General features: G+C 48.6%; 1 protein-coding gene across 2 annotated transcripts; it reads right to left on the bottom strand.

Moving 5' to 3' along the window:
* Window positions 1-402: 402 nt before the first annotated feature.
* LOC115833785 (E3 ubiquitin-protein ligase makorin-1-like) lies at window positions 403-26,708 on the bottom strand. Of its 2 annotated transcripts, XM_030808612.1 has the most exons (4): window positions 26,486-26,708; window positions 19,190-19,318; window positions 11,899-12,005; window positions 403-565 (listed from the first exon to the last, which is right to left on the bottom strand). In XM_030808612.1, exons 1-4 carry the CDS (start codon window positions 26,668-26,670, stop codon window positions 432-434), a joined length of 555 nt encoding a protein of 184 aa, XP_030664472.1. In that variant the 5' UTR covers window positions 26,671-26,708; the 3' UTR covers window positions 403-431. The 2 variants fall into 2 exon arrangements, with proteins under 2 accessions (XP_030664472.1, XP_030664473.1); XM_030808613.1 differs by lacking the exons at window positions 403-565; window positions 11,899-12,005 and adding an exon at window positions 14,554-14,732.

Raw genomic sequence — 26,708 nt, 5'->3', positions numbered from 1 at the left:
AAATTAGCCAGAAAAAATCTATATACATATATTTAATTAAATAAAAAGGAGATCGCCTCAGTAAGAGGAGAAGAGCTGATAATCTCCCAGTAATGCCTTGAGAACAATCCTATCATTCCTGTTGCATAAACAGGGAAACTGAGGCTTGGGGAGGTTAAAAAAAATTGGCTGAAGGCCAAATACTAAGTGGCAGAGCCAAGATTTGTACCCACATTTGTCTCCAGAGCTCCAGTTTTCACCTCCCACATTATTCTTCTGCCTTCTAGAAGAAGGAACTTAGGGCCAACTAAGTAGAAGAAAAATGTCAGTTCTCACCAACCATCACTCCCCGTCCAGGTGCACCTCCCCACCCCCCACAACGAAACCCCCCCCCCCCCCGGTGACTTACAGCTTTGGTTTTGTTGAGAGGTGTCATCTGAATGTAGCCCCGGTCATGTCGGGAGAGATAGAGGAAGTAGAAGGGGAAACAGGCCCAGAGGTAAAAACAAGGCACCCACACGAGGACCGTGCTCTGAAAGCACTTGGTGAAGTCGGGGTTGCTGGTATACCACGTGACATTCCAGTCCTGCGAACACAAACACAGACGAAGGGGTCAGCAGGACACACCCCAGAGGACAGGAACGTGCCTGGAGCGTGAAACCAGCTGCCACGGGGTTTGAAGAAACAGACAAGCCTCCTATATATCCAAGGACCTCTCAGGATGAACACGCAGACTCAAAAGATCAGTAGCCAGAAAGACTAAGAAATGAGGAATGAGGGATAAAGGTATGTGGTGTCTTCTGCACTCCCACCTGAGCAACAGAGACCCTGTCTCAAAATAAGTAAATAAAAATAAAGCTCTCTTAACAGGAGCATACAGGTCAGGTGCCGTGGCTCATGCCTGTAATCCCAGCACTTTGGGAGGCCAAGTGGGCAGACTACTTTAGGCCGGGAGTTCGAGACCAGCCTAGGCAACATAGTGAGATGCTGCCTCTATGAAAAACACAAAAAGTGGCTGAGCATGGAGCGTGCCTGTATTCCCAGCCACTCAGGAGGCTGAAGTGGGAGGATTGCCTGAGCCTGGCAGGCAGAAGTTGCAATGAGCTGAGATCATGCCACTGTACTACACCCTGGGCAACAGAGCGAGACCCTGTCTCACACACACAACAGTGCATACACACAAAAACACCCCACCAACAACAAAAAGGTATGTAGCATCTCATCTCACATTAACAGTCCCCAGAACCTATGGGCAAATCCCACTGTAGTATAAAAGACAGAGACAGCCATTTAAAGGAACCCTGAAGGATATTCTCTTGTAACCGAAGAACCCTGTGTCATCTAGATCACTCTGACCCTGTGAACGGAGGACTTTCTAATCATCTTCATTAATCACCATCACCTCCCCCACTATGACCATCACCACCACCAATATCACTGCCAACACCATCACCGCCATCACCACCACCACCAGCATCATCACCGCCATCATCACCACCACCAGTATCACTGCCAACACCATACCACCACCATCATCACCATCGCGATCATCACCATCACCACCATCATCACCACCACCAATACCACTGCCACCACCATCACCACCACTGCCATCATCACCATTACCAATATCACTGCCACCACCATCAATGCCATCACCACCACTGCCATCACCACCACCACTGCCATCACCACCACCACTACCACCACCACCATCACCTCCACCACAATCACCACCACCATCACTACTACTGCCATCATCACCACCACCACCACCACCACCATGGCCATCACTACCACCGCCGCCATCATCACCACCACCACCACCATCACCAGCATCACCGCCACCACAATCACCACCATCATCACGGCCATCACCACCACCACAATCACCACAATCATCACTGCTATCACCACCGCCGCCACCACCACCACCGTCACCATCATCACCACCACCACCACCACCACCACCACCACCACCACCACCACCAGGGATAACAACCAAATTGCAGTTCTGTGTGCCAGACTTTATTCTAAGTACCTCATGTGTATTATCTCCTCTCATTCTCTAAGTATTTTTATCATCTCCTTTCTCAGATGTGAAACTCAGGCACAGAAGGGTTAAATACTGTGTCCAGTATCACACAGCTGGTAAGCTCTGGAGCTGAATTCAAACTCAGGCAATGTGGTTCAAGTCTGCATTTTACCACTGAGCTGTCCAGCCTTGGAAACAAATTTTGTTTCAATTACTTTTACTTAAAAAAAAAAAAAAAAGCCTGTATTTTGTTAAAGAGCCATGCCAAATAGATAAATTCATAGATACACACATAAATAGATCAGATGTACCTGCCCAAGAATAAACTTCCACCATCAGCTGTTCTGTAATGAAGAATTTAAATTTTTCTTTTTTTTCTTTTTTTGAAATGAGGTCTTGCTCCGTTGCCCAGGCTGAAGTGTGGTGGTAAGATCACAGCTTCCTGTGCCTTGAACTTTTGGGCTCAAACAGTCCTCCCACCTCTGCCTCCCAAACACTATACTACAGGTGTGTACCACCATGCCCAGCAGAAGAATTTAAATTTAATTCAAGCCATAATCTGGCAACTGACTAAACAACTTTGGGAAAACTTACTACCCTTTTGGGGTCTCAATTTCCTATCTCCACCACAATTCGATCGGATAAAATAAGAAGCACAAAATAGGTTTCCCCACCCACAGTTTGGCCCATAGATGGCTTGTCATTATTGCTGTTGTTTTAGGCATACTTTTTATTTAAAAAAAAAAAATTAGATTAGCTCCAAACATTTAAAATTTGATTTCCGGCTTTTTATTTATTTATTTATTTATTTTTGACAGTCTTGCTTTGTCACCCAGACTGGAATGCAGTGGCGTGATCTCAGCTCACTTGCAATCTCCGCTTCCCAGTTTCAAGCAATCTCAGCTCACTGCAATCTCTGCTTCCCAGGTTCAAGTGATTCTCCTGCCTCAATCTCCTAAGTAGCTGGGACTACAGTCACTTGCCACCCCGCTCGGCTAATTTTTTCGAATTTTCAGTAGAGACAAGGTTTTACCACATTGGCCAGTCTGGTCTCGAAGTCCTAAACCTCAGGTGGTCTGCCAACCTCCGCCTCCCGAAGTGTTGGAATTACAGGTGTGAGCCCCCGCGCCCGGTCTCTGGCATAACTTTAAAAAACAGAAAATCTTCTGGGTGCAGTTGCTCATGCCTGTCATCCCAGCACTTTGGGAGGCCGAGGCAGGAGGATCACAAGGTCAGGAGATCGGATCGAGACCATCCTGGCCAACATGGTAAAACCTCATCTCTACTAAAATACAAAAAATTAGCCAGGCACAGTACTGCACAGGCTGCAGTCCCAGCTACTCAGGAGGCTGAGGCAGGGGAATCGCTTGAACCCGGGAGGCGGAGGTTACAGTGAGCTGATATCGTGCCACTGCACCCCAGCCTGGCAACAGAGCAAGACTGTGTCTCAAAAAAAAAAACAGAAAATCTGGTGGTGCTGGGCCTGCTACATGACCATCGGTAGGAGCTGGGAGGGGCCGGTCTTTAGATTAGGCCCAGTTGTCCAGTTGGCTGTGGTCCCCAAAAAGCCCACTTCTCCCCCAGCCTTCCCATCCTACCGGCCTATGCGTCCTCCAAATAGCTCTGATTCCAACAGCCCTCCTACGATCATGTGAGACCCTCATGGAATGTCAAGGAACCCAGACCCCTACAGCTCCACACAGCTTTAAAGCCATGTCAAAAAAAAAAAAAAAAATGTTAAAAATGAGAAATGAGGGAAATAAGATCACTTCACTTAAAAAAAAAAAAATGTGTCAATCTGATCAAAATATACATGTTCCAATAACTAAAGAGATCTAGTTATTAGGTTGGGCGCGGTGGCTCATGCCTGTAATCCTAGCACTTTGGGAGGCCTAGGCAGGCAGTCAGGAGTCTGAGATAAGCCTGGCCAACATGGCAAAACCCCCATCTCTACTAAAAACATAAAAACTAGCCAGGCATGCTAGTGCACATCTGTAATCCCACCTACTCGGGAGGCTCAGGCAGGAGAATCACCTGAACCCGGGAGGCAGAGGTTGCAGTGAGCCGAGATTGCACCACTGCACTCCAGCCTAGGCAACACAGTTGAGTCTCCATCTCAAAAAAAAAAAAAAGTAAACCTTACAAGGCCAACACATACAAAGAGATTTAGCTAGGAAATATCAAGACGCAAACCCTAAAAAGGACAAAGTTCACGTCTTTTTGGCCTGGCACATTGGGAATACAGCCTTGTAAAGAAGAAGTTGATCGTTGAGAAGGCATGACATCTCAAAGACTGATTATTTTAATGGATTTCATACTACTGTTAATTCCTAAGGTGATGGCTAAAAAAAGGATTAAACTGTTGGTGGTCATTACATACAGAACAGCTTCTGGGGAGTTGCCAGTAAAAGCTCATTCCAAAGGAATGTGCCCTGCTAGAAAGAAAACAATACCAAGACTTGACATAGGCAGTTATATACACAAGAGACATAGTTCCAATGTTAAACATTGAATTGACCTGATCCTAGCCCCAAATTATTCCTTGCCAGGACTATTGCAATTGCTTCCTAAGTCTTCCCTGCCTCCAGCCTCTCCTTGTCCCACTGAGTCCTCCCTGCTACAGTCAGTGCTCCCCACCACAGCCAGTCCTCCCCACCACAGCCAGAGAATTATCTATGTACACATCCATATGTATACCCATGGATATATTTATCACCCAACCATGAACCCATCCATCCATCCATCCATCCACCCACCCACTCACCAATTCATCCATCCACCCCCCAACCACTTCATCCATTCAGCTACCCACCTACCAATTCATCCACCCATCCACCAACCCACCAATTCATTCATCCATCCACCTACTCATCCACCAATTCATCCATCCACCCTACCCACCTACCAATTCATTCACCCATCAATCCATCCATCCACCCACCTACCAATTCATCCACCCATCCACCAACCCACCAATTCATTCATCCATCCACCTACCCACCAATTCATTCATCCATCCACCTACCCATCCACCAATTCACCCATCCACCCTACCCACCTGCCAATTCATTCACCCATCAATCCATCCATCCACCCACCTACCAATTCATCCACCCATCCACCAACCCACCAATTCATTCATCCATCCACCTACCCACCAATTCATTCATCCATCCACCTACCCATCCACCAATTCATCCATCCACCCTAGCCACCTACCAATTCATTCACCCATCAATCCATCTACCCACCCAACCATCCATCCATGCATCCACCCATGTCTTCCTCTTTGTAATTATTTTTAATAGGTAATATAGTTGTGTGCTTAAAACTCTTCCAAATTACTCAAAAAGGTATACAGTGAAAAATGTCTTTCTCCCCAAACTAACAGCCCCCCAATCCTACCCTACAGGAAAGCTACCAATGCTAACATCTTACGTTCTTCCAGATATATTCCAAATACGACCTATTTTGTTGCCGCAAAAGCCACCACGATACTCTATTCTATACCTTGCTTTTTTTTACTTAGCTAATATTAAAAACTGAACTCTTTTTTTTTTTTTTTTTTTTTTTTTTTGAGACAAGGTCTCTTTTGCCCGGGCTGGAACGCAGTGGCGCAATCATAGCTCACTGCAGCCTCAACCTCTCAGGCTCCAGCAATCCTCCCACCTCAGCCTCCTGAGTAGCTAGGACCACAGGCGCACACCACCATGCCCAGCTAATTTTGTATTTTTAGTAGAAATGGGGTTTTGTCACGTTGCCCAGGCTGGTCTCAAAGTCCTGAGCTCAAGCAATCCACTCGCCTTGGCCTCCCAAAGTGCCGGGATCACAGGTGTGAACCACCGCACACAGCCTTTGGAAACTGATCTTTATCAGTAACGTAGATGTGTTTTATTCTTGATACTCCTTTTGAACACAGAGGTAAAACGGACAAGTCTTCTCATTCCATTCCCTAAGCCCTTCCCCTCAGTTCCTCTCTCTAGAGGCAATGATCATGGGTTTCTTATGTCTTCTTTCAGAAAATATTTTATACAGAAATAACAAAAGTAAATATATATCTTCTGTTATCAAATGGAAGGAAGCATACATTACATAATGTTCTGTACTTTGCTTTTTTCTCTTAATCACAGATTTTAAAGATCATCCCCCATTATACATGAACACTTTCCTCACTCTTTGTTATGGCTGCTTTGTGTTCTATTGTAGGGATGAACTTGACTTCCATCGGTCTCCTGGGGACTTGGCATTGGTGTTGCTCTTACAAACAATGCAGCATTGACTAAACAGCTTGGTAGGAGCCTGATTTCACACTCAAGCAAGAGTGTTGATAAGATCACTTTCTCGGCCAGGTGTGGTGGCTCCCATCTGTAACTCCAGCACTTTGGGAGGCCCAGGTGGGAGGATCCCATGAGCCCAGGAGTTTGACACCACCCTGGGCAACATAATGTGACTCTGTCTCACATATATATAAATTTTCAAAAAAGGAACCTGCCAGGTCAAAGGGTGCCTACAGCAACATTTAGACAGACACTGCCCTCCAAATGGGGAACATCAATTCATACTCCAGCTGATAAGGTACAAAGGCAATTACTTCACAAAGCACAGCAGATAACAAGTTTCTGACCTCTGCCAATCTGAGGTGAAAAATATCTCTCTGTAGTTTAAGTTCCTTTTCTCTTTATCATGAGTAAAACTGAGGGTCTTTCCATATGGATTTAAAAGCAATCACGTTTTCCTGCTCAGAGGAAGATTCACAGACTTAGATATCTGCATTAATAAATAGGGCAGATCTAATGGCCTTCTCTCTTCTGCTGGCAAACAACTTCCCATGGCTCCCTATTGCTTTTAAGAACCAACCCTGGCTGGGCGCGGTGGCTCACACTTGTAATCCCAGCACTTTGGGAGGCCGAGGCGAGTGGATCACGAGGTCAGCAGATCGAGACCACGGTGAAACCCCATCTCTACTAAAAATACAAAAAATTAGCCGGGCGTGGTGGCGGTCGCCTGTAGTCCCAGCTACTCGGAGAGGCTGAAGCAGGAGAATGGCGTGCACCCGGGAGGCGCAGCTTGCAGTGAGCTGAGATCGCGCCACTGCACTCCAGCCTGGGCGACAAAGCGAGACTCTATCTCAAAAAACAAACAAACAAAAAAAAGAACCAACCCTTGCAGTGACCCATGAGGCCTTCCTTCTACATTCAAGTCCTATCTACTTCTCCTACAATTTCTCCCACCCTGTTCCCCAGATGTGCCAACTCAGGCATTTACTTAAAGAAGTATACCAAGCTTGTTGTCAGATAACATTCTAGACAGTGTTCCAGGCACTGGAGATTCAGGAAGGCTGTGGTTCCTGCCTTCAAGGCATTCCCCAGCTGCTGGTCAAAAAAATGGTTTCTTCAGTCACCTCTTGCTAGATCCTCTCTCTGCAATGTCTTTCTGTCCTAATAAACTCCTATTCATCCTTCAAAATCCAACTCAGGTACCTCATTTAAAAAGCTTCCTCCACACTCCCCAAACAACCTGCCCCCAACCTTTGCAATGATCTTCTTCCTTGTCCACCATCAACTTCCTCCTTTGTTTTGGTTATTAAGTAATAATCTGGCTGGGCACAGTAGTTTGCACTTGTAATCTCAGCACTTTGGGAGGCCAAGGCAGGAGGATCACTTGAGCCCAGGAGTTCAAGACCAGCCTGGGAAACATAATGATACCCTGTCTCTTTTTTAATAAAATAATTTAAAATTATTTTGAAAAATTTTAACAATTAAATAACAATCCATCCAGGTAGAGCTATGACCACTCACTTCCTAATCGAGCAGATGTAAATTCAAATTCAGGCCTTGACCCCATGTGAACTTGGGCAAGTCACTTAATTTCTCCAAGCTTCAGTCTCCTGATCAGTAAAAAGAGTCAGAAAAGCTGGGCACGGTGGCTCACGCCTGTAATCCCGGCACTTTCGGAGGCCGACGCGGGTGGATCGCTTGAGCCCAGGAGTTCAAAACCGGCCTGGACAATATGGCGAAGCCCGTCTCTACTAAAAACGCAAAAATTAGCCAGGCATGGTGACACTCGCCTATAATCTCAGCTACTCAGTGGGCTGAAGCAGGAGATCACCTGAGCCTTGGAAGGTAGACACTGCAGTGAGATACAATCACACCACTGCACTCCAACCTGGGCAACAGAGTGAGAACCTGTTTCAAAAAAAAGGAAGGCCAGGCGCGGTGGCTCACGCCTGTAATCCCAACACTTTGGGAGGCCGAGGCAGGCAGATCACGAGATCAGGAGTTCAAGACCATCCTGGCCAATATGGTGAAACCCCGTCTGTACTAAAAATTCAAAAATTAGCCAGGCATGGTGGCATGCACCTGTAGTCCCAGCTACTTGGGAGGCTGAGGCAGAAGAATCACTTGAACCTGGGAAGTGGAGGTTGCAGTGAGCCCAGATCGTACCACTGCACTCCAGCCTGGCGACAAAGCGAGACTCAGGCTCAAAGAAAGAAAGAAAGAAAGAAAGAAAAAAAAAGCCTGGGAACAGAGGCTCACACATTTAATCCCAGCAATTTGGGAGACTGAAATGGGAGGACTGCTGGAGCCCAGGAATTCTAGACCAGCCTGGGCAACACAGTGAGACCTCATTTCTTTTTCTTTTTTTTTTTTTTTTTTTGAGACTGAGTTTCGCTCTTGTTGCCCAGGCTGGAGTGCAATGGAGAGATCTCAGCTCACCGCAACCTCTGCCTCCAGGGTTCAAACGATCCTCCTGCCTCAGCTTCCCGAGTAGCTGGGACTACAGGCAGCTGCCACCACGCCTGGCTAATCTTGTATTTTTAGTAGAGATGGGGTTTCTCCATGTTGGTCAGGCTGCGCTGGAATCTCCCAACCTCAGGTGATCCGCCTACCTCAGCCTCCCAAAGTGCTGGGATTACAGGCATGAGCCATCGCACCGAGCGAGACCCCATTTCTTTAACAAAAAATTTTTGGCCGGGCGCTGAGGCTCACGCCTGTAATCCCAGCACTTTGGGAGGCCGAAGCATGCAGATCATGAGGTCAGGAGATCGAGACCATCCTGGCTAACATGGTGAAAACCTATCTCTACTAAAAATATTTTAAAAAATATTAGCCGGGTGTGGTGGCAGACGCCTGTAGTCCCAGCTACTCAGGAGGTTGAGGCAGGAGAATGGCATGAACCCAGAAGGCGGAGCTTGCAGTGAGCCGAGATCATGCCACTGCACTCCAGCCTGGGAGACAGAGCGAGACTCTATCTCAAAAAAAAAAAAATTTTTTTTAATTTGTTTAAAAGTCAGGAAAACACATCATTTGGAAGAGTTCTGGAGAGGATTCAATGGGACAATGTGTGACAAGTGCTGATACAGTCTAGAGACAATAAACAGTAGTAGCAGATACTAATAGTTAATAATAATCACCACTGCCACCACCACTGTATTGCCCAGAAATAAGAAGCTTAAAGGACAAAGAAACGTTGTCCTTTCAAGCAAGAAAGTAAGCTACAGAAGAAACCAGAGAGCATTTAAGGACACCGGAACTCCAGGGAAGGAGAGGTCAGGAAACGCTGAGCAAAGGAAGGTGTTTCCTCTGCAGAAAGCAAATTGAAGAGCACACGCTAGCTTCCTGCTCAGAGCCAGATGGCCAGCCCAGACCCAAAGGGCGGCTGTGGGAGGCAGCAGAAGGAAGGGAAGGAAGGCATGACAAGAGGAAATCTGAGTCTGACCATGAACTTTGACTGTTGCAGAAAGCAGCCAACACGGGTCACCCCGGCCATCCAGCCCCACATCACCTCTGTCACGGCCCCTACAGCAGCCAACAGCACAGGTCACAAAGCTAAGATCATCTGGGGACCAGGCACAGTGGCTCACGCCTGTAAACCCAGCACTTTGGGAAGCTGAGGCGGGAGGATTGCTTGAGCTCAGGAGTTCAAGAAAAGCCTGGGCAACACAGTAAGACCCTGTCTTCACACACAAAAAATTTTTTTTCAGTGTTTAAGTATTTTATTAAATCAGATAAGTAATCTCCACATTGTTGCACATAACAGCTTTTATACAATGCTAAGGACATATCATTTGTTTACAAAGAAAGTCTAAAATTTCAAGAACATTCAAAGAGCTAACACAGTAAAGGTCATGCAAGTTCTAGAACAGTGAATCATGACAGAACTCATTCATTTTATCCTTTACCTCCAAAAGGCCCATCTCCCTAACGAGAAGACATCTCAAGACCATTTAAAAATTATCCAGGCGTGGTAGTGCAGGCCTGTAGTCCCACCTACTCAGAAGGCTGAAGTGGGAGGATCTTTTGAGCCTAGGGGGTTGAGGCTGCAGTGAGCTTTGATCGTCCCACTGCATTCCAGCCTGGGTGACAGAGTAAGAGACTGTCTCAAAGAAAAAAAAAAGTATCAGGGCCGGGCACAGAGGGTCACACCTGAAATCCCAGCACTTTGAGAGGCTGAGGAGGGCAGATCACTTGAGGCCAGGAGTTCAAGACCAGCCTGGCCAACATAGTGAAACCCCATCTCTACTAAAAAATACAAAAAAATTAGCCGGCCATGGTGGCAAATGTCTGTAATCCCAGCTAGTCGGGAGGCTGAGGCCAAGAATTGCTTGAACCCAGGAGGTGGAGGTTGCAGTGAGCCGAGATCAGGTCATTGTCCTCCAGCCTGGGTGAAAGAGCAAGACTCTGTCTCCAAAAAAAAAAAAAAAAAAAGTATCGAGGCCTCCTGGGTGTTCCTTACAGGCAGGGACCCTAATGTGTCCTTCTTTACTTTAACAACTCCAGGAGGTAAGAAGTGTGACTCTCACTACTGGAGGCTTCTGGGAAAAACGGTGAATACTGGGCAATACCTAAAGGCTCAAGGAAGGGACGATTCCCTGGGAGTCTGCAGGCCACTTGCTGTTCCCAACTCAAAGAATCACAGCTACCCGAGGCTGCTTCCTCATCTAGGGAAATCCAGCCAGGCCCACCACCCTCTGAGCAGAATCAGAAGGACCCAACTGTCCAGACACGCAATTCAGCCACAAGAGATGAGTCCTGAACATGGTCACCAGTCACTGCACTGGCCCAGGCCCTGCCCTTTGGGGAACCTTGCCCACAGAAATCTTTACAGAGAAAGGGCATGTCGGCCGGGCGCAGTGGCTCACGCCTATAATCCCAGCACTTTCGGAGGCCAAGGCAGGTGGATCACGAGGCCAGGAGATCAAGACCATCCTGGCTAACATGGTGAAACCTCGTCTCCACTAAACATACAAAAAAATTCGCCGGGCGTGGTGGCACAGGCCTGAGTCCCAGCTACTAGGGAGGCTGAGGCAGGAGAATGGCATGAACCCGGGAGGCGGAGCTTGCAGTGAGCCGAGATCGCACCACTGCACTCCAGCCTGAGGGACAGAGAAAGACTCTGTCTCAAAAAAAAAAAAAAAGATCACTCACATTAGGGCTGGACACCATGCCTCACGCCTGTAATCCCAGCACTTTGGGAGGCCGAGACGGGCAGATCACTTGAGGTGGGGAGTTTGATACCAGCCTGGCCAACTTGGTGAAACCCCACCTCAACTGAAAATAATACAAAAATTAGCTGGGTGTGGTGGTGCGTGCCTGTAGTCCCAGCCACTTGGGAGGCTGAGGCATGAGAATCGCTTGAACACAGGGGGCAGAGGTTGTAGTGAGCCAAGATCACACCACCACACTCTAACCTGGGTGACAGAGCGAGACTCTGATTCAAAAAATAAATAAAATAAATACCACTTACATTAGATATACCCAAGGGGTGGTCTACAGAGAGTTGGAAGCAGTGGTTATTGCAACAGGGGCACGGAAGTCATCTGGCTGTGCCAGGATGCCCAGGGGATACTCGGGGTGGGTGGCATGGTGGTGCTGGGGACTCACCGCACAGGACGCTCTGATTGACGCACTGCCAGGAGTAGCGCTCTGTCTTGGGGCTGCAGCCGGCCTCCTCAGCTCGAGTGTAACAACAGTTGTGGCGATGCCAGCACCTGCAGATGTTACATGGGCAAGACATCAGATGGGTGAAGCTCTCTCCTGGCCCTCCTCTCTTGCCAGGACCATGGGTGACTGAAGACCCCCAGGGAGGCACAACATCCTCTTATCTAAGTTTTTTTTTTTTTTTAAGAGACAGAGTCTTTCTCTGCCACCCAGGCTGGAGTGCAGTGGCACAATCATAGCTCACGGCAGCCTTGAACTCCTGGGCTCAAGCGATCCTCCCACCTCAGTGTCCCAAATAGCTGAGACTACAGGCACACGCCAGCATGCCCGGCTGGATTTTTAATTTGTATTTCCTTTGAGACAGCGTATCTCTCTGTCACTCAGCTGGAGTGCAATGGCTCAATCAGCTCACTTTAGTCTTGAACTCTCGGGCTCAAATGATACTGCCACCTCAACCTCCCAAGTATGCTACTACAGGAACACAAACTCCTTTTTTAAATTTTTTGTGGATGTGGGGTCTCACTATGTTGCCTAGGCTGGGTCTCGAACTCCCAGGCTCAAGCAGTCCTCCTACCTCAGCCTCCCCAAATGCTAGGATTACAGGTGGGAGCTACTGTACGCCTGACCTTATCTAAGCTGTTTCCCTGAAAATCCCCGTCTTGGGTAATGATTCCATTGGCCCTACCATGCCCTGTCCTGCCTCCCTGGCTGTGCCCAAGCTTGGTCCCTGCCTGCCTGCCTCACTGTCTGGGTCTCGAGCTCCTGTGACACGACTCCTCTCTCTTCCTGGAGTGATCCAAGCCCTGCCACTTCCTGACTTTGCCCACACTGTACCCTCTGCCTGGGTGGGGCAACTTCAGGTCTGCCCTTTGTCCCTTAGGTCTCAGACCAGGCACAAGCCCCTGCCTCCAGAGGTCATCCAGGCCTCACCAGGCTACACCCTCTCGTAAAATCGGATTCCCTCCCTTCAGGGTAGGTTTATAATGAAACCCTCCTTAGAGGGCAGGTGCGGTGGCACCCATCTGTAATCCCACCACTTTGGGAGGCTGAGTTGGGAGGATCACTTGAGGCCAGGGGGTCGAGACCGGCCTGGGCAACATAAGGAGACTCTTGTCTCTCTTGTCCCTATAACAAATTTAAAAACTAGCTCACCAGGCCAGGCTCAGTGGCTCATGCCTGTAATCCCAACACTTTGAGAGGCCAAGGCAGGTGGATCACGAGGTCAGGAGTTCGAGACCAGCCTGGCCAACACGGCGAAACCCTGTCTCTACTAAAAATACAAAATTAGCCAGGTGTGGTGGTGCATGCCTGTAATCCCAGCTACTCGGGAGGCTGAGGCAGGAGAATCACTTGAACCCAGGAGGTGGAGGTTGCAGTGAGCCAAGATCGCGCTATTGCACTCCAGCCTGAGCAACAGAGCAAGACTCTGTCTCCAGAAAATAAAAACACACAAAAAATTATCTCGCCATGATGGCACATGCCTATAGTCCTAGCTAATTGGGAGGCTGAGGTGGGAGGATTCCCTTCAGCCCAAGAATTTGAGGCTGCAGTGAGCCACTATGATTGTGCCACTGCACTCTAACCTGGGCAAAAGCGAGACCCCAGGCTAGAGTGCAATGGCATGGTTTCGGGTCACTGCAACCTCCGCCTCCCAGGTTCAAGCGATTCTCCTGCCTCAGCTTCCTGAGTAGCTGGGACTACAGGCGCCTGCCACCACACCCAGCTAATTTTTGTATTTTTAGTATAGACAGGGTTTCACCATGTTGGCCAGGATGGTCTCGAACTCCTGCCTCAGCCTCCCAAAGTACTGGGATTACAGGCGTGAGCCACCGCACCGGGACACGTTACTTAATATTTCTGTGCCTTGGTTTCTTCATCTGTGAAATGGGATTGTTGTGAGAACGCAAAGGGATTCCCAGGGCAGCTCCTAGTGCATAGTCTGGCTGCGTGCGTGCGTGCGTGCGTGTTTAATATAGAGACAGGGTCTCACTACGTTGCCCAGGCTGGTTTCAAACTCCTGGGCTCCAGTGATCCTCCTGCTTCGACCCAAAGTGGTGAGATTACAGGTGTGAGTCACCACACCTGGTCACATTATTATTATTTTTTTCTTTTGAGACAGGGTCTCGCACTGTCGCCCAGGTTGGAATGCAGTGGTGCAATCTCAACTCACTGCAAACCCTGCCTCCCGGGTTCAAGCAATTCTCCTGCCTCGGTCTCCCAAGTAGCTGGGATTACAGATGCCTGCCACCACACACAGCTAATTTTCGCATTTTTAGTAGAGATGGGGTTTCAACATATTGGCCAGGCTGGTCTTGAACTCCTGACCTCAAGTGATCTGCCCGCCTCGGCCTCCCAAAGTGCTGGGATTACAGGAGTGAGCCACCGCTCCTGGCCAATTTTTTAAGGCAACGTAATCAGCCCACGGCCAGGGTAAGGGGCAGCTGGTACCAAGATCTGGCCTCATTGGCCATGTTATCCAAGAGGCCTCTGCCTCCCTGCAAAGTAGTGCTGCACACTGGGATCTCCTGGGACCAAACCCCAGCTTCGGTTTTGGGTACTTCCTCATAAGCCTTGACTACCCCACAGTGTGAGGGATTTTGTAGCCTGGTCCCAGGCATGCACTCACCAGTCAATGGCATCGCGGGGCTGGCCATGGCCTCCCAAGCCACAAAAGCAACCATATTTCATACAGGCGATGGGGGTTTGGGGACCAACACAACCCACAGTTCCTGCCAGTTCCAGGATCCCACGCCGGTGCACATGTAATGTCCTGGAGGCTGGGGGGTAAACAAAGTTGACAGGCTGCAGGTCAGGGCTTCCCAGACCCCTGGGAAGGGCATTAGCCTGAGAAGAGCCTAGGCGTTACAGCCTAGCTGTCTGGGTTTGAATCCTACTTCCTAGCTGTGTGACCTTGGACAAATTCCTAACCTCTCTGGGCCTTGGTTTCCTCATCTGTGAAATGGGGGATAAGCTGACTTCAACTCATATGAATGAAATGAGATAATGAGTATAAAGCCCCTGGTGCACGAAGAGGCTATTATAATCTGGCTGGGCTCAGTGGCTCACACCTGTAATCCCAACATTTTGGGAGGCCCAGGGGGCAGGTCACCTTAGGTCAGGAGTTCAAGATCAGCCTGGCCAACATGGTGAAACACCGTCTGTAGTAAAAATACAAAAATTAGCCGAGCATAGTAGTGCATGCCTGTAACCCCAGCTACTAGGGAGGCTGAGGAAGGACAGTCACTTGAACCTGAGAGGCAAAGGTTGCAGTGAGCCAAGATTTTGCCACTGCATTCCAATCTGGGCGACAGAGCAAGACTCAAAAAAAGAAAGAAAAAAAATGGCTAACTATTATAATCAGGGTTCTCAAGGTAGCCAAGAAGGGAAAAGAGTCATTCAAGAAACGTTTGTCCAGTTCCCTGTGTTGGGCACTGGGCATCACGGATAAGCCTACAGGTGTCTGTCACCAAGGTGGGCTCCTCTGTGGCAGCTCCCCGGGCCCTGGCACTGCCCTGTGTTCATGACTTTTCCTCCAGACTCAGGCTCAGGGCCCTTGGTATCTCCTCTTATTTTCACTGCCAGACAGGAAGGCCCCTTGGCCTGAGCCCAGCCATTTTTCTAGATCCTGCCACAGCTTGGACATGTAATGGTGCCCAATGCATGTGACTGGAACCCCTGCATTGGACATGTAGGAAAGGAGGCCAGCCAGGAAAGGTAACCCCACATTCCCACAGCCAGCAGGAACTCAAGCAGAGGCTTCAGCCCAGGCTTCTGACTTGCAAACCAGTGCTCCTTCCTCCTTATGCAGTAACAACAGGGGAAGGTGGCCTTCAGGGTTGCCAGAGCCGAGTGGTACCAGCAATAGAGTGGAAACTCACACACAGGCTTGCCTGCTTCCTGGGTTAGGGTTAGGGTTTATACGGCTCCCGGAGGTTGATGCATTGTGTTTGATCATCCCTTTTTTCTTTTTTTGAGACAGAGTCTCATTCTTCTTGCCCAGGCTGGGGCACAGTGGTGTAATCTCGCTCAAAGCAACCTCTGCCTCCCAGATTCAAGCAATTCTCCAGCCTTAGCCTCCCGAGTAGCTGGGATCACAGGCTTACGTGCATAGCACTGATACCTAATGGGTTATCATAGGCAATTTGACTTAGACCTTGGAGTTCACTCAAATTGTTTATCTAGGCTGGGCGAGCCCGCAAAAAATCAGCTGGGCATGGTGGCACAAGCCTGTAATCCCAGCTACTTGGGAGGAGAAGGGAGAATCCCTTGAACCCAGGAGGAGGAGGTTGCGGTGAGGGGAGATTGCTCCACTGCACTCCAGCCTGGGCGACAGAGTGAGAGCCTGTTTCAAAAACAACAAAAAAGGCGTGGTGGCTCATGCCTGTAATCCCAGCACTTTGGGAGGCCGAGGCTGGCAAATCACCTGAGGTGGGGATTTCCAGATCAGCCTGACCAACATGGAGAAACCCTGTCTCTACTAAAAAATACAAAATTAGCTGGGAGTGGTGGCTCATGCCTGTAATCCCAGCACTTTGGGAGGCCGAGGCGGGTGGATCACCTGAGGTTGGGAGTTCAAAACCAGCCTGACCAACATGGTGAAACCCCGTCTCTACTAAAAATACAAAAGTTAGTGGAGTGTGGGCCGGGCGTGGTGGCTCATGCCTATAATCCCAGCACTTTGGGAGGCTGGTGTGGGCTGGTCAGGAGATGGAGACCATCCTTTCAACAAGGTGAAACCCCGTCTCTACTAAAAATACAAAAAATTAGCTGGGCGTGGCGGTGCATGCCTGTAATCCCAGCTACTCAGGAGGCTGAGGCAGGAGAATCGCTTGAACCTGGGAGGTGGAGGTTGCAGTGAGCTGATGCCGTGCCACTGCACTCCAGCCTGGTGACAGAGCTAGGCTCTGTCTCAAAAAAAAAAAAAAAAAAAAGATTAGCCTGGTGTGGTGGTGCTTGCTTGTAATCCTAGCTACTCTGGAGGCCGAGACAGGACAATCTCTTGAATGCGGGAGGCAGAGGTTGCAGTGAGCTGAGATCATGCCATTGCACTCCAGCCTGGGTGACGAGCAAACCTCCGTCTCGAAAAAAGAAAAGAAAGAAAAGGCCGCGTGGTGAGAAACTAAAGTCTCCTGGCCGGGCGCGGTGGCTCACGCTTGTAATCCCAGAACTTCAGGAGGCCGAGGCGGGCGGATCACGAGGTCAGGAGATCGAGACCACGGTGAAACCCCGTCTCTACTAAAAATAAAAAAAAAATTAGCCGGGCGTGGTGGCGGGCGCCTGTAGTCCCAGCTACTCGGAGAGGCTGAGGCAGGAGAATGGCGTGAATCCGGGAGGCGGAGCTTTGCAGCGAGCCGAGATTGCGCCACTGCACTCCAGCCTGGGCGACAGAGCGAGACTCCGTCTCAAAAAAATAAGAACTTAAAGTCTCCTGCCAACAGTCAGGAGAGTAAGACCTCTTAAAAACAATACTGGGCCAGGCACCATGGCTCACGGCTGTAATCCCAGCACTTTGGGAAGCTGAACCGTGTGGATCACCTGAGGTCAGGAGTTCGAGACCAGCCTGGCCAACATGGTGAAACTCCGTCTGTACTAAAAATACAAAAATTAGCTAGGCCTGGTGGCAGGCGCCTGTAATCCCAGCTACTCCAGAAGATTAGGCAGAAGAATGGCTTGAACCCAGGAGGCGGAGGTTGCAGTGAGCCGAAATTGCACCACTGCACTCCAGCCTGGGCGACAAGAGCAAGACTCCATCTTAAACAAAACAAACAAAAAACCCAAACAAACAAACAAAAAACAATCCTGGCTGGGCATTGTGGCTCACACCTGTAATCCCAGCACTTTGGGAGGCCGAGGTGGGCAGATCACTTGAAGTCAGGAGTTCGAGACTAGCCTGGCCAACATGATGAAACCCTGTCTCTACCAAAAATACCAGGCATAGTGGCACGCAGATGTAATCCCATCTACTTGGGAAACCGAGGCAGGAGAACTGCTTGAATCCGGGAGGCAGAGGTTGCAGCGAGCTGAGATTTTGCCACTGCACTTCAGCCTGGGCGACAGAGGGACGAGACTCCATCTCACACACACAAAAAATATCCTGGAGTCCCCATCAAGTCTTCAGATGACTTGCTAAAATTTTGACTGCCATCTCATAAGAGTCTCTGAGCGCCGGGCGCGGTGGCTCACGCCTGTAATCCCAGCACTTTGGGAGGCCGAGGCGGGCGGATCAAGAGGTCAGGAGATTGAGACCATCCTGGCTAACACGGTGAAACCCCGTCTCTACTAAAAATACAAAAAAATTAGCCAGGCGTCGTGGCGGGCGCCTGTTGTCCCAGCTACTCGGGAGGCTGAGGCAGGAGAATGGAGCTAGATCCAGCTAAGGCACTCATAGAATCCGGAACCCCAGGAACTGAGATAGTAAATGTTCACTGTTTTAACCTACTGAATTTGGGGATGGGCCAGGTTCTGTGGCTCATGCCTGTAATCCCGACATTTTTTGGAGACCAAGGCAGGAAGATTGCTTGAGCCCAGGAATCTGAGACCAGCCTACGCCACATATTAAGACCCCCATATCTCTACAAAAAACTAAATAAATGAGGTGGTGCATCCCTGTGGTCCCAGCTACTTGGGAGGCTGAGGCGAGAGGATCATTTCAGCCTGGTAAGTTGAGGCTGCAGTGAGAAGTGACCACACCACTGCACTCCAGCCTGGGCAACACAGTAACACCCTGTCTCAAAAAATACATAAAAAATAAATTTGAGGGTTACTTGTTTAACATCCATAGATAATACACCTAGTCATTTCTGAACTAGGAAGATAGAAAAGTCCTACCCAATTTTTTTTAAGGTGGAGTCTCACTCTGTTGCCCAGACTGGAGTGCAGTGGCAGGGTCTTGGCTCCGTGCAACCTCCACCTCCCGGGTTCATGCAATTCTCCTGCTTCAGCCTCCGAAGTACTGGGATTACAGACGCACACCACCATGCCCAGCTAATTTTTCTATATTTTGTAGACATGAGGTCTCACTAGGTTACCCAGGCTGGTCTCAAACCTCCAAGCTCAAGCAATCCTCCTACCTCAGCCTCCCAAAGAGCTGAGATTATAGGCATGAGCCACTGCCCAGCCAAGAGTGATTTTCAAAGCATTCTTTTCAATCAGTGACATATAAAGCTATCAGAAGTATGTCTTTTACATTTTTCCTCCAACCCACCCCTGAACAAATTTATAAACAAATTCTTACCTGCAGCGGTCTCCATAAATACAGTACCCTCGCTGAAAACACTTGCACACTACACTACACGGACTGTCAGAGAGGTCATGCGAGTAGCGACAGTTGTCTCCTTCCTTACAAACCCCATGCATAAAATACCTGTGAGACAAAGGACCACAAAAGTAGATTAAAAACCAATCCTTGAAAATATTAAAACCAATTAGTATTTATGACTAATATATTCAACCAGCAAATACATAAACATGAAATAAGCACAAAGAAAGGGCCGGGCACGGTGGCTCATGCCTGTAATCCCAGTACCTTTGGGAAGTTGAGGTGAGTGGCTCACCTGAGGTCAGGGGTTCAAGACCAGCGGTTCGAGACCACCTTGGACAACATGGTGAAACCCCATCTCTACTAAAAATACAAAAATTGGCCGGTGTGGTGGCACATGTGTTAATCCCAGCTACTCAGGAGGCTGAGGCAGGAGAATTGCTTACACCTGGGAGGCTGAGGTTTCAGTGAGCCGAGACCGCGCCATTGCACTCCAGCCTAGGGAGGACCAGTGCAAGACTCTGTTTCAAAAAAAAAAAAAACGGAAGAAAAAAAAAAAAGGAAGGAGAGGTGATAAGAAAACCGCAAAACAGGAGTAAAGCAAGTGTATTAGTCCGTTTTTGCATTGTAGCTGGGACTACAGGCGCCGCCACCATGCCCGGCTAATTTTTTGTATTTTTAGTAGAGACGGGGCTTCACCGTGTTAGCCAGGATGGTCTCGATCTCCTGACCTTGTGATCCGCCCACCTCGGCCTCCCAAAGTGCTGAGATTACAAGCGTGAGCCACCGCGCCTGGCCCTTGTTTTTGCATTGTTACAACGAACTATTTTTACACTCCAGCCTGGGTGATGGAGTACGACTACGACTCTTGTCTCAAAAAATATGTAATAATAATAAGCCTTAGATTATGAAAACAGTGTAACTTACATGCCAAAAAGAAAAAAAAGGGCCGGGCGTGGTGGCTCATGCCTGTAATCCCAGCACTTTGGGAGGCCAAGGCGGATGGATCACGAGGTCAGGAAATTAAGACCATCCTGGCTAATATGGTGAAACCCCATCTCTACTAAAAGCACAAAAAATTAGCCGGGCATGGTGGCAGGCACCTGTAATCCCAACTACTCGGGAGGCTGAGGCAGGGGAATCGCTTGAACCTGGGAGGCAGGGATTGCAGTGAGCCGAGATCGTGCCACTGAGCCACTGCACTCCAGCATGGACGACAGAGAGACTCCATCTCAAAAAAAAAAAAAAAAAAAAAAGAAAAAGAAGAGAAAACAAAGATGATAGTCTAATACGTCTCAAAGAATTTCTCCTCCCTCCCAAACCAAAAACCCAATCAATAGTAAAGTTACATGTATGATCTCTGTATGTGTCTATTAGGTAAGCCTTGTTTTTAAATGATACTACCAAAAAAAAAAAAATCATCCAGATTCACCTTAATGTCACTACCCAAGTTGAGTTTGCCTTTGGTGAAAACCTGGGCCATATATTATTCCTAAAGTTCCTTCCACTGTGCAGACTCTGTCTCCATCAGACACTGTGCAGTAATAAAGACAAAATTTACTAGAATCCCCCTACTGCTGTGCCTCTTAGAAACCTAATAGTGGCCCCCAACATAGAGAACAAGAAACTGCCAAGTTACCCTGTAACGGGTACAAGAGAACCAAACAGCACCCTCAGAGTATCTCTAGGCATCTTAACCTCTTTAGGAATTTCTATAAATTATAGAATAGATACGGCATTTAATCAATTCATCTGCAGTGACATTTCTTCCTTTGATATTTAACTTTTAATGAGTGAGTATATCCCGTTTATCAAACTAGATTATAAATTCCTGATGAGTAAAGACTGGTTTATTCCCCTTTTTATCTCCAACTATCTGTGCACATAATATATACTTGTTAGAAAAAGGTAGAAGGCCGGGTGCGGTGGCTCACGCCAGTAATCCCAGCACTTTGGGAGGCCAAGGCGGGTAGATCAGCTGAGGTTGGGAGTTCGAGACCAGCCTGACCAACATGGTGAAAGCCGTCCGTACTAAAAATGCAAAATTAGCTGAGTGTGGTGGTACAAGCCTGCAATCCCAACTACTCCGGAGGCTGAGAGAGGAAAATCACTGGAACCCAGGAGGCGGCGATTGCACCAAGCCAAGATTGCATCACTGTACAACAACAACAGCGAAACTCCATCTCAAAAAAAAAGAAAGAAACAATAAAAGCCTGTAGGGTGGGCCCGGTGGCTCACACCTACAATCCCAGCACTTTGGGAGGCAGAGGCAGGTGGATCACCTGAGGTCAGGTGTTCAAAACCAGCCTGGCCAACATGGTGAAACCTCCTATCTACTACAAATACAAAAATTAGGCCGGGCGCGGTGGCTCACGCCTGTAATCCCAGCACTTTGGGAGGCTGAGGCAGGTGGATCACGAGGTCAGGAGATCGAGACCATCCTGGCTAACACGGTGAAACCCTGTCTCTACTAAAAATACAAAAAAAAAAAAAAAACAAAAACCCAAAAAATTACCCAGGCATGGTGGCACGCACCTGTAGTCCCAGCTACTCGGGAGGCTGAGGCAGAATTACTTGAACTTGCAGTGGGTGGGGGGCCCAGAGGTTGCAGTGAACCAGGATTGCGCCACTGAGACTCCATCTCAAAAAAAACAAAATAAAAGGCTATAGAAGACAGCTAGACGTGATGGTGAATCATGGTACCGATAGCAAATTAATTTTTCTTTCCCAGCTGCATAACCTTTTTAATACCATCTAAATATTTATTACTTATTTCCTCTCACAACCACTATGTAGTTTCCAAGTAATAAATTTCACTATGGACATCACAGCACTCAGATAAAGAATTTCTAGAAGGATTTCCTTCTCTCTTTTTTGAGATGAAGTCTCACTCCGTCACCCAGGCTGGAGTGCAGTGGTGCAATCTTGGCTCACTGCAACTCTGCCTCCTGGGATCAAGCGATTCTCCCACCTCAGCCTCCAGAGTGGCTGGGATTACAGGTGCCCGCCACAGCGCCCAGCTAATTTTTGTATTCTTAGTAGAGACGGGGTTTCATCATGTTGGCCAGGCTGGTCTCGAACTCCTGACCTCAAGTGATCCACCTGCCTTGGCCTCCCAAAGTGCTGGAATTATAGGCATGAGCCACCACGCCCAGCTGATTTTTAAGTTACATTAACCACATTTTTAAAAACTTTTGAGGCCAGGAACGGGGGCTCATGCCTGTAATCCCAGGACTTCGGAAGGCCGAGGTGGGTGGATCACCTGAGGTCAGGAGTTCAAGACCAGCCTGGGCAACACGGTGAAACCCCATCTCTACTAAACATACAAATAATTAGCCAGGCGTGATGGCACATGCCTGTAATCCCAGCTCCTCGGGAGGCTGAGGCACCAGAACTGCTTGAACCCAGGAGGCAGAGGTTGTAGTGAGCCGAGATCGTGCCACTGCACTCCAGCCTGGGCGACATAGAGAGACTCCGTCTCAAAAAAACAAAACAAAACAAAACAAAACCACAACTTTCAAGGCCAAGCATGGTGGCTCACACCTGTAATCCCAGCACTTTGGGAAGCCGAGGCCGGTGAAACACTTGAGCTTAGGAGTTCAAGACCAGCCTAGGCAACAGGGTGAAACCCTGTCTCTACCAAAAATGCAAAAAACATTAGCCTGGGATGGTGGCACACATGCCTGTAATTCCAGCGACTGGGGAGGTTCAAGCAGGAGGATTGCTTGAGCCTGGGAGGTGGAGGCTGCAATGAGCCAAGACACTGCCACTGCACTCCAGCCTAGGAGACAGAGCGAGACCCTATCTCAAAAAACAAAAGTAAATAAAAATAAAAATCAAGAAAAGAGTTTTTTGAAAAATCAAAAATTAAACGCGTTTTTGTGTAATATTTCAACTACCAGAACACTCATCGACCATTGTAGAAGCACTCTAATAAAGAGGGGTCTAAATTCAAATTACAACTTCTCTTTAAGTATTAACTGTTCTAACCTCACACACTCAAGGTAACTCAAGGTAGCAGATGCGATGAGCATTTCTGTTTCTTAGTATTCCTCTAATAAAAGATATGAAAAACAGTCTGGTGGTGGCAGCATAACACAGTTTCTGAGGAAAGGTATTCTTAGGTTTTACTTAAGCGGCAGAAATAAAACACAATGAAAACCCCAGGAGAAACATTAGAAAAAATGTAACCAGTAAGAAAATACAGGTGATCCCAAGCAATTAAAAACATTCTAATCAAAACTTCTAACTTAAGAGGATTACACCCTAAGTGAAGAAAATAGCTTTAGTCAAATTCCTAGATACAAGAGGGATGTGCCATAGGGAGAAATCAGCACAAACACTAAAACACACCTCTACCTGATTCTTTAGGGGATGTTTACCTAGCAAACATATTGAAAATGTTTATTTATAATACAGTATATACATACATCTGCACTCTCTTGAACACCTAATATGGTGTCTCCCCTTGCTGGCGTGCAATGTTTACTTACTGAATGATTGAATAAGGTAGTTTCAGAAAAATATACCTGTGGCTGGGCGTAATCCCAGCTACTCAGGAGGCTGAGGCAGGAGAATCGCTTGAGCCCGGGAGGCGGAGCTTGCAGTGGGCTGAGATCTCGCCACTGCACTCCAGCCTGGGCGACAGAGGAACACTCCGTCTCAAAAAAACGGAAGATACACATGTGTTCTGTTAAGTACTTTGTCTTTGGTAATTTACAAGTTTTTTTTTTTTTTTTTAAATGAAAGCAGAGGAATCTTACACAGTTCCTGTTAAAATGGGTAATTCTAGATATATGACTTTATCAACATCACTCAAGCATTTACTGAGTATCTGCTCTATGCCAGGAACTGAGGAAAGAAAGCCCTGCAGATAAAATAGAGCCCCTACTCTTCTCAGAGAGCTCAAAGTGTACGATAAAGATCATAGACCGGGTGTGGTGGCTCACGCCTCTAATGCCAGCACTTTGGGAGGCTGAGGCCGGCAGATCACCTGAGGTCGGGAGTTCAAACCAGCCTGACCAACATGGAGAAAGCCCGTCTCTACTAAAAATACAAAATTAGCCGGGTGGGCGTGGTGGTGCATGCCTGTAATCCCAGCTACTAAGGCATCTGTAATGCCAGAGACTGAGGCAGGAGAATCAATTAAACCTGGGAGGCGAGGGTTGTGGTGAGTAGAGATCACACCATTGCACTCCAACCTGGGAAACAAGAGGGAAACTCTGTCTCAAAAAAAAAAAAAAAAAAAAGATAGTTGACATTCCTCTATCTAAAGGAGAAAATCGTCGTAAGAGATCATGCTGGCACCTAGAACAACCGAAAACAATGTCAAATACTAAAACCCCAGACCTATCAAGGAATCTGCACAACAAAAAAAAACTGTCTCAAGCAAAAGCTATACAAAAAAACCCCCAAAACGAGTAAATCTAAGCTCTTTCTTTTCTTTTCTTTTTTTTTCTTCTGACAGAGTTTCACCTTCGCCCAGGCTGGAGTGAAGTGGTGTGATGATATCGGCTCACCGCAACCTCTGCCTCCTGGGTTCAAGCAACTCCCTGCCTCAGCCTCCGGAGTCGCTGAGATTACAGGCGCCTGCCACCACGCCCGGCTAATGTTTTTTCTATTTTTAGTACAGACGGGGTTTCACCATCTTGGCCAGGCTGGTCTTGAGCTCCTGACCGTGATTCACCTGCCTTGGCCTCCCAAAGTGCTGGGATTACAGGTGTGAGCCACCGTGCCCGGCCTAATTTTTGTATTCTTAGTAGAGACAGGGTTTCACCATGTTGGCCAGGCTGGTCTCGAACTCCTGACCTCAGGCGATCCGCCCGCCTCAGCCTCCCAAAATGCTGGGATTACAGGCGTGAGCCACCACGCCGGCCTAGCCACCCTGACAGGCCGGTTTCAATTTTTAAAAGATGTAACTAGCACATATAGATCAACTGTAGCATTGTAAAAGGGAAATAGATATTCCAATACTTCGCTCCATGAGTAGAAACTTTAAAATCATCATTCTTGGCAATATTCCACTTTTATAATCCACCGACGAATAAGACAAGTGACCTGAAATTGCGTTTATGCTTTCTACATCCCATTATGTAAAATAACTAAGCTTATCCTTCACACCTTAAATGTATCATATCAAAGGCTGAGAGACCTTCGAAGGTCGCCAGGATAAATGTATCACATCAAAGACTGGGAAGGTTTCAAATGTCACCCTTAATACTACAAGTTCTAATTAGGAATCATTTTTACATACTTGCATATAAATTATACCACCCAGGTGAAAACCGGCATTTCAGTTGATTTATTCAACTGACAGAAAAAAGCTTACAGTCGCTACTGATCACGATTTAAAAACCGGAATATAAAAAACGTACAACTAAATGCCCTCTTCTGCGTAGAGCTAGGTAGTTTCTTACAAGCATACACATCCATACAACCGCCATCCCTTAATTTTTCTAATATTTTCGTCTCGCACGTCAAACCAAAACCAAACCTCTTTCTCTTCCGGGAGCGAACAGCCCTTTCCCTCCCTTCAGAAGATGCGTAAATTTCAAAAGAGGAACACAGCGCTGGGGGAGGGTAATAATCTGCAGCTCAAAAAAACCGCGGGTGGAGAAGACGACCCCGGCCCCCGAACGCCTGCTTCTAAGACAAAGCTCAGCACCGCCAACCTCGACAAACATACAAAGAAGAAATACAAAAGCTTCTTCTCACAGTTGGGCGGAGGATGGGGGGCGGAGGGACCTGAAAAGACGTTACAAACGGATGGCACGGAGAGAGGAAAGGGCCGGGAGCCAGGAAAGCTCGCCGGGGCCCTCGGCGGGGTGTCGAGGCCCGGAGAGGATCGCTGCGAGACCGGCCTGAAATGACCACCTCTCGAGCCCCGGGAGCCAGAGGCAGCGGCGGGGGAATCCTTCCAGCGGCAGGGGAGGAGCCAGCCCACCTCTCCCCGATGCGCTCGCAGCCACCTCAGGCAGCGATTAGGAAAGGGTAAGCGACTGTGCAGCCCCGCGGCTCCGCAGCAATCGCGCACCGCCAGGCCTCCGCGGACAGCGCTGAGGGCTCCGCGGCCCAGCGAGGGTTGACGCAGTGACTGGGGGAACGCGGCGGCGGCAGCGGGAGCCGCGAGGGCTGCAGAGATCGAGACAACGCCGGTCCCCGCCCTCCCGCGCCTCTACCGGTTGCAAGCCGGCCGCCCTCCTCCTTCCCGCGCCGCAGGCTTGGCCCGCGGCCCCCTCCCCGCGCCCGGCGCTCCGCCGCGCAACGTCCTACCTGCAGGTGACCTGTTTAGTCCAGCCGCCGCCGCTGCCGTAGCTGCCGTCGCCCTCTCCGCCCGCCCCCAAGGACGGGGCGGTGACTGTGAGGATCCGGGTGGGGGAGGCTCCTGCCGCCGCCGCCGCCGCCGCTCCTGCTCCTGAGGTTGTGGCTGTTGTTCGGTGAGCTGCAGCCTCCGCCATTACTGTTTATCCCACACAGCAAAGGCCCCGGAACTTCC

This window comes from Nomascus leucogenys, unplaced genomic scaffold (genome assembly GCF_006542625.1).
Source record: "Nomascus leucogenys isolate Asia unplaced genomic scaffold, Asia_NLE_v1 000025F_20173291_qpdss1sc, whole genome shotgun sequence".
In the NCBI taxonomy this organism is placed as follows: Eukaryota; Metazoa; Chordata; class Mammalia; order Primates; family Hylobatidae; genus Nomascus; species Nomascus leucogenys.
The sequence above is the reverse complement of the archived record's forward strand: the minus strand, read 5'-3'. Positions and strand labels throughout refer to the sequence as shown.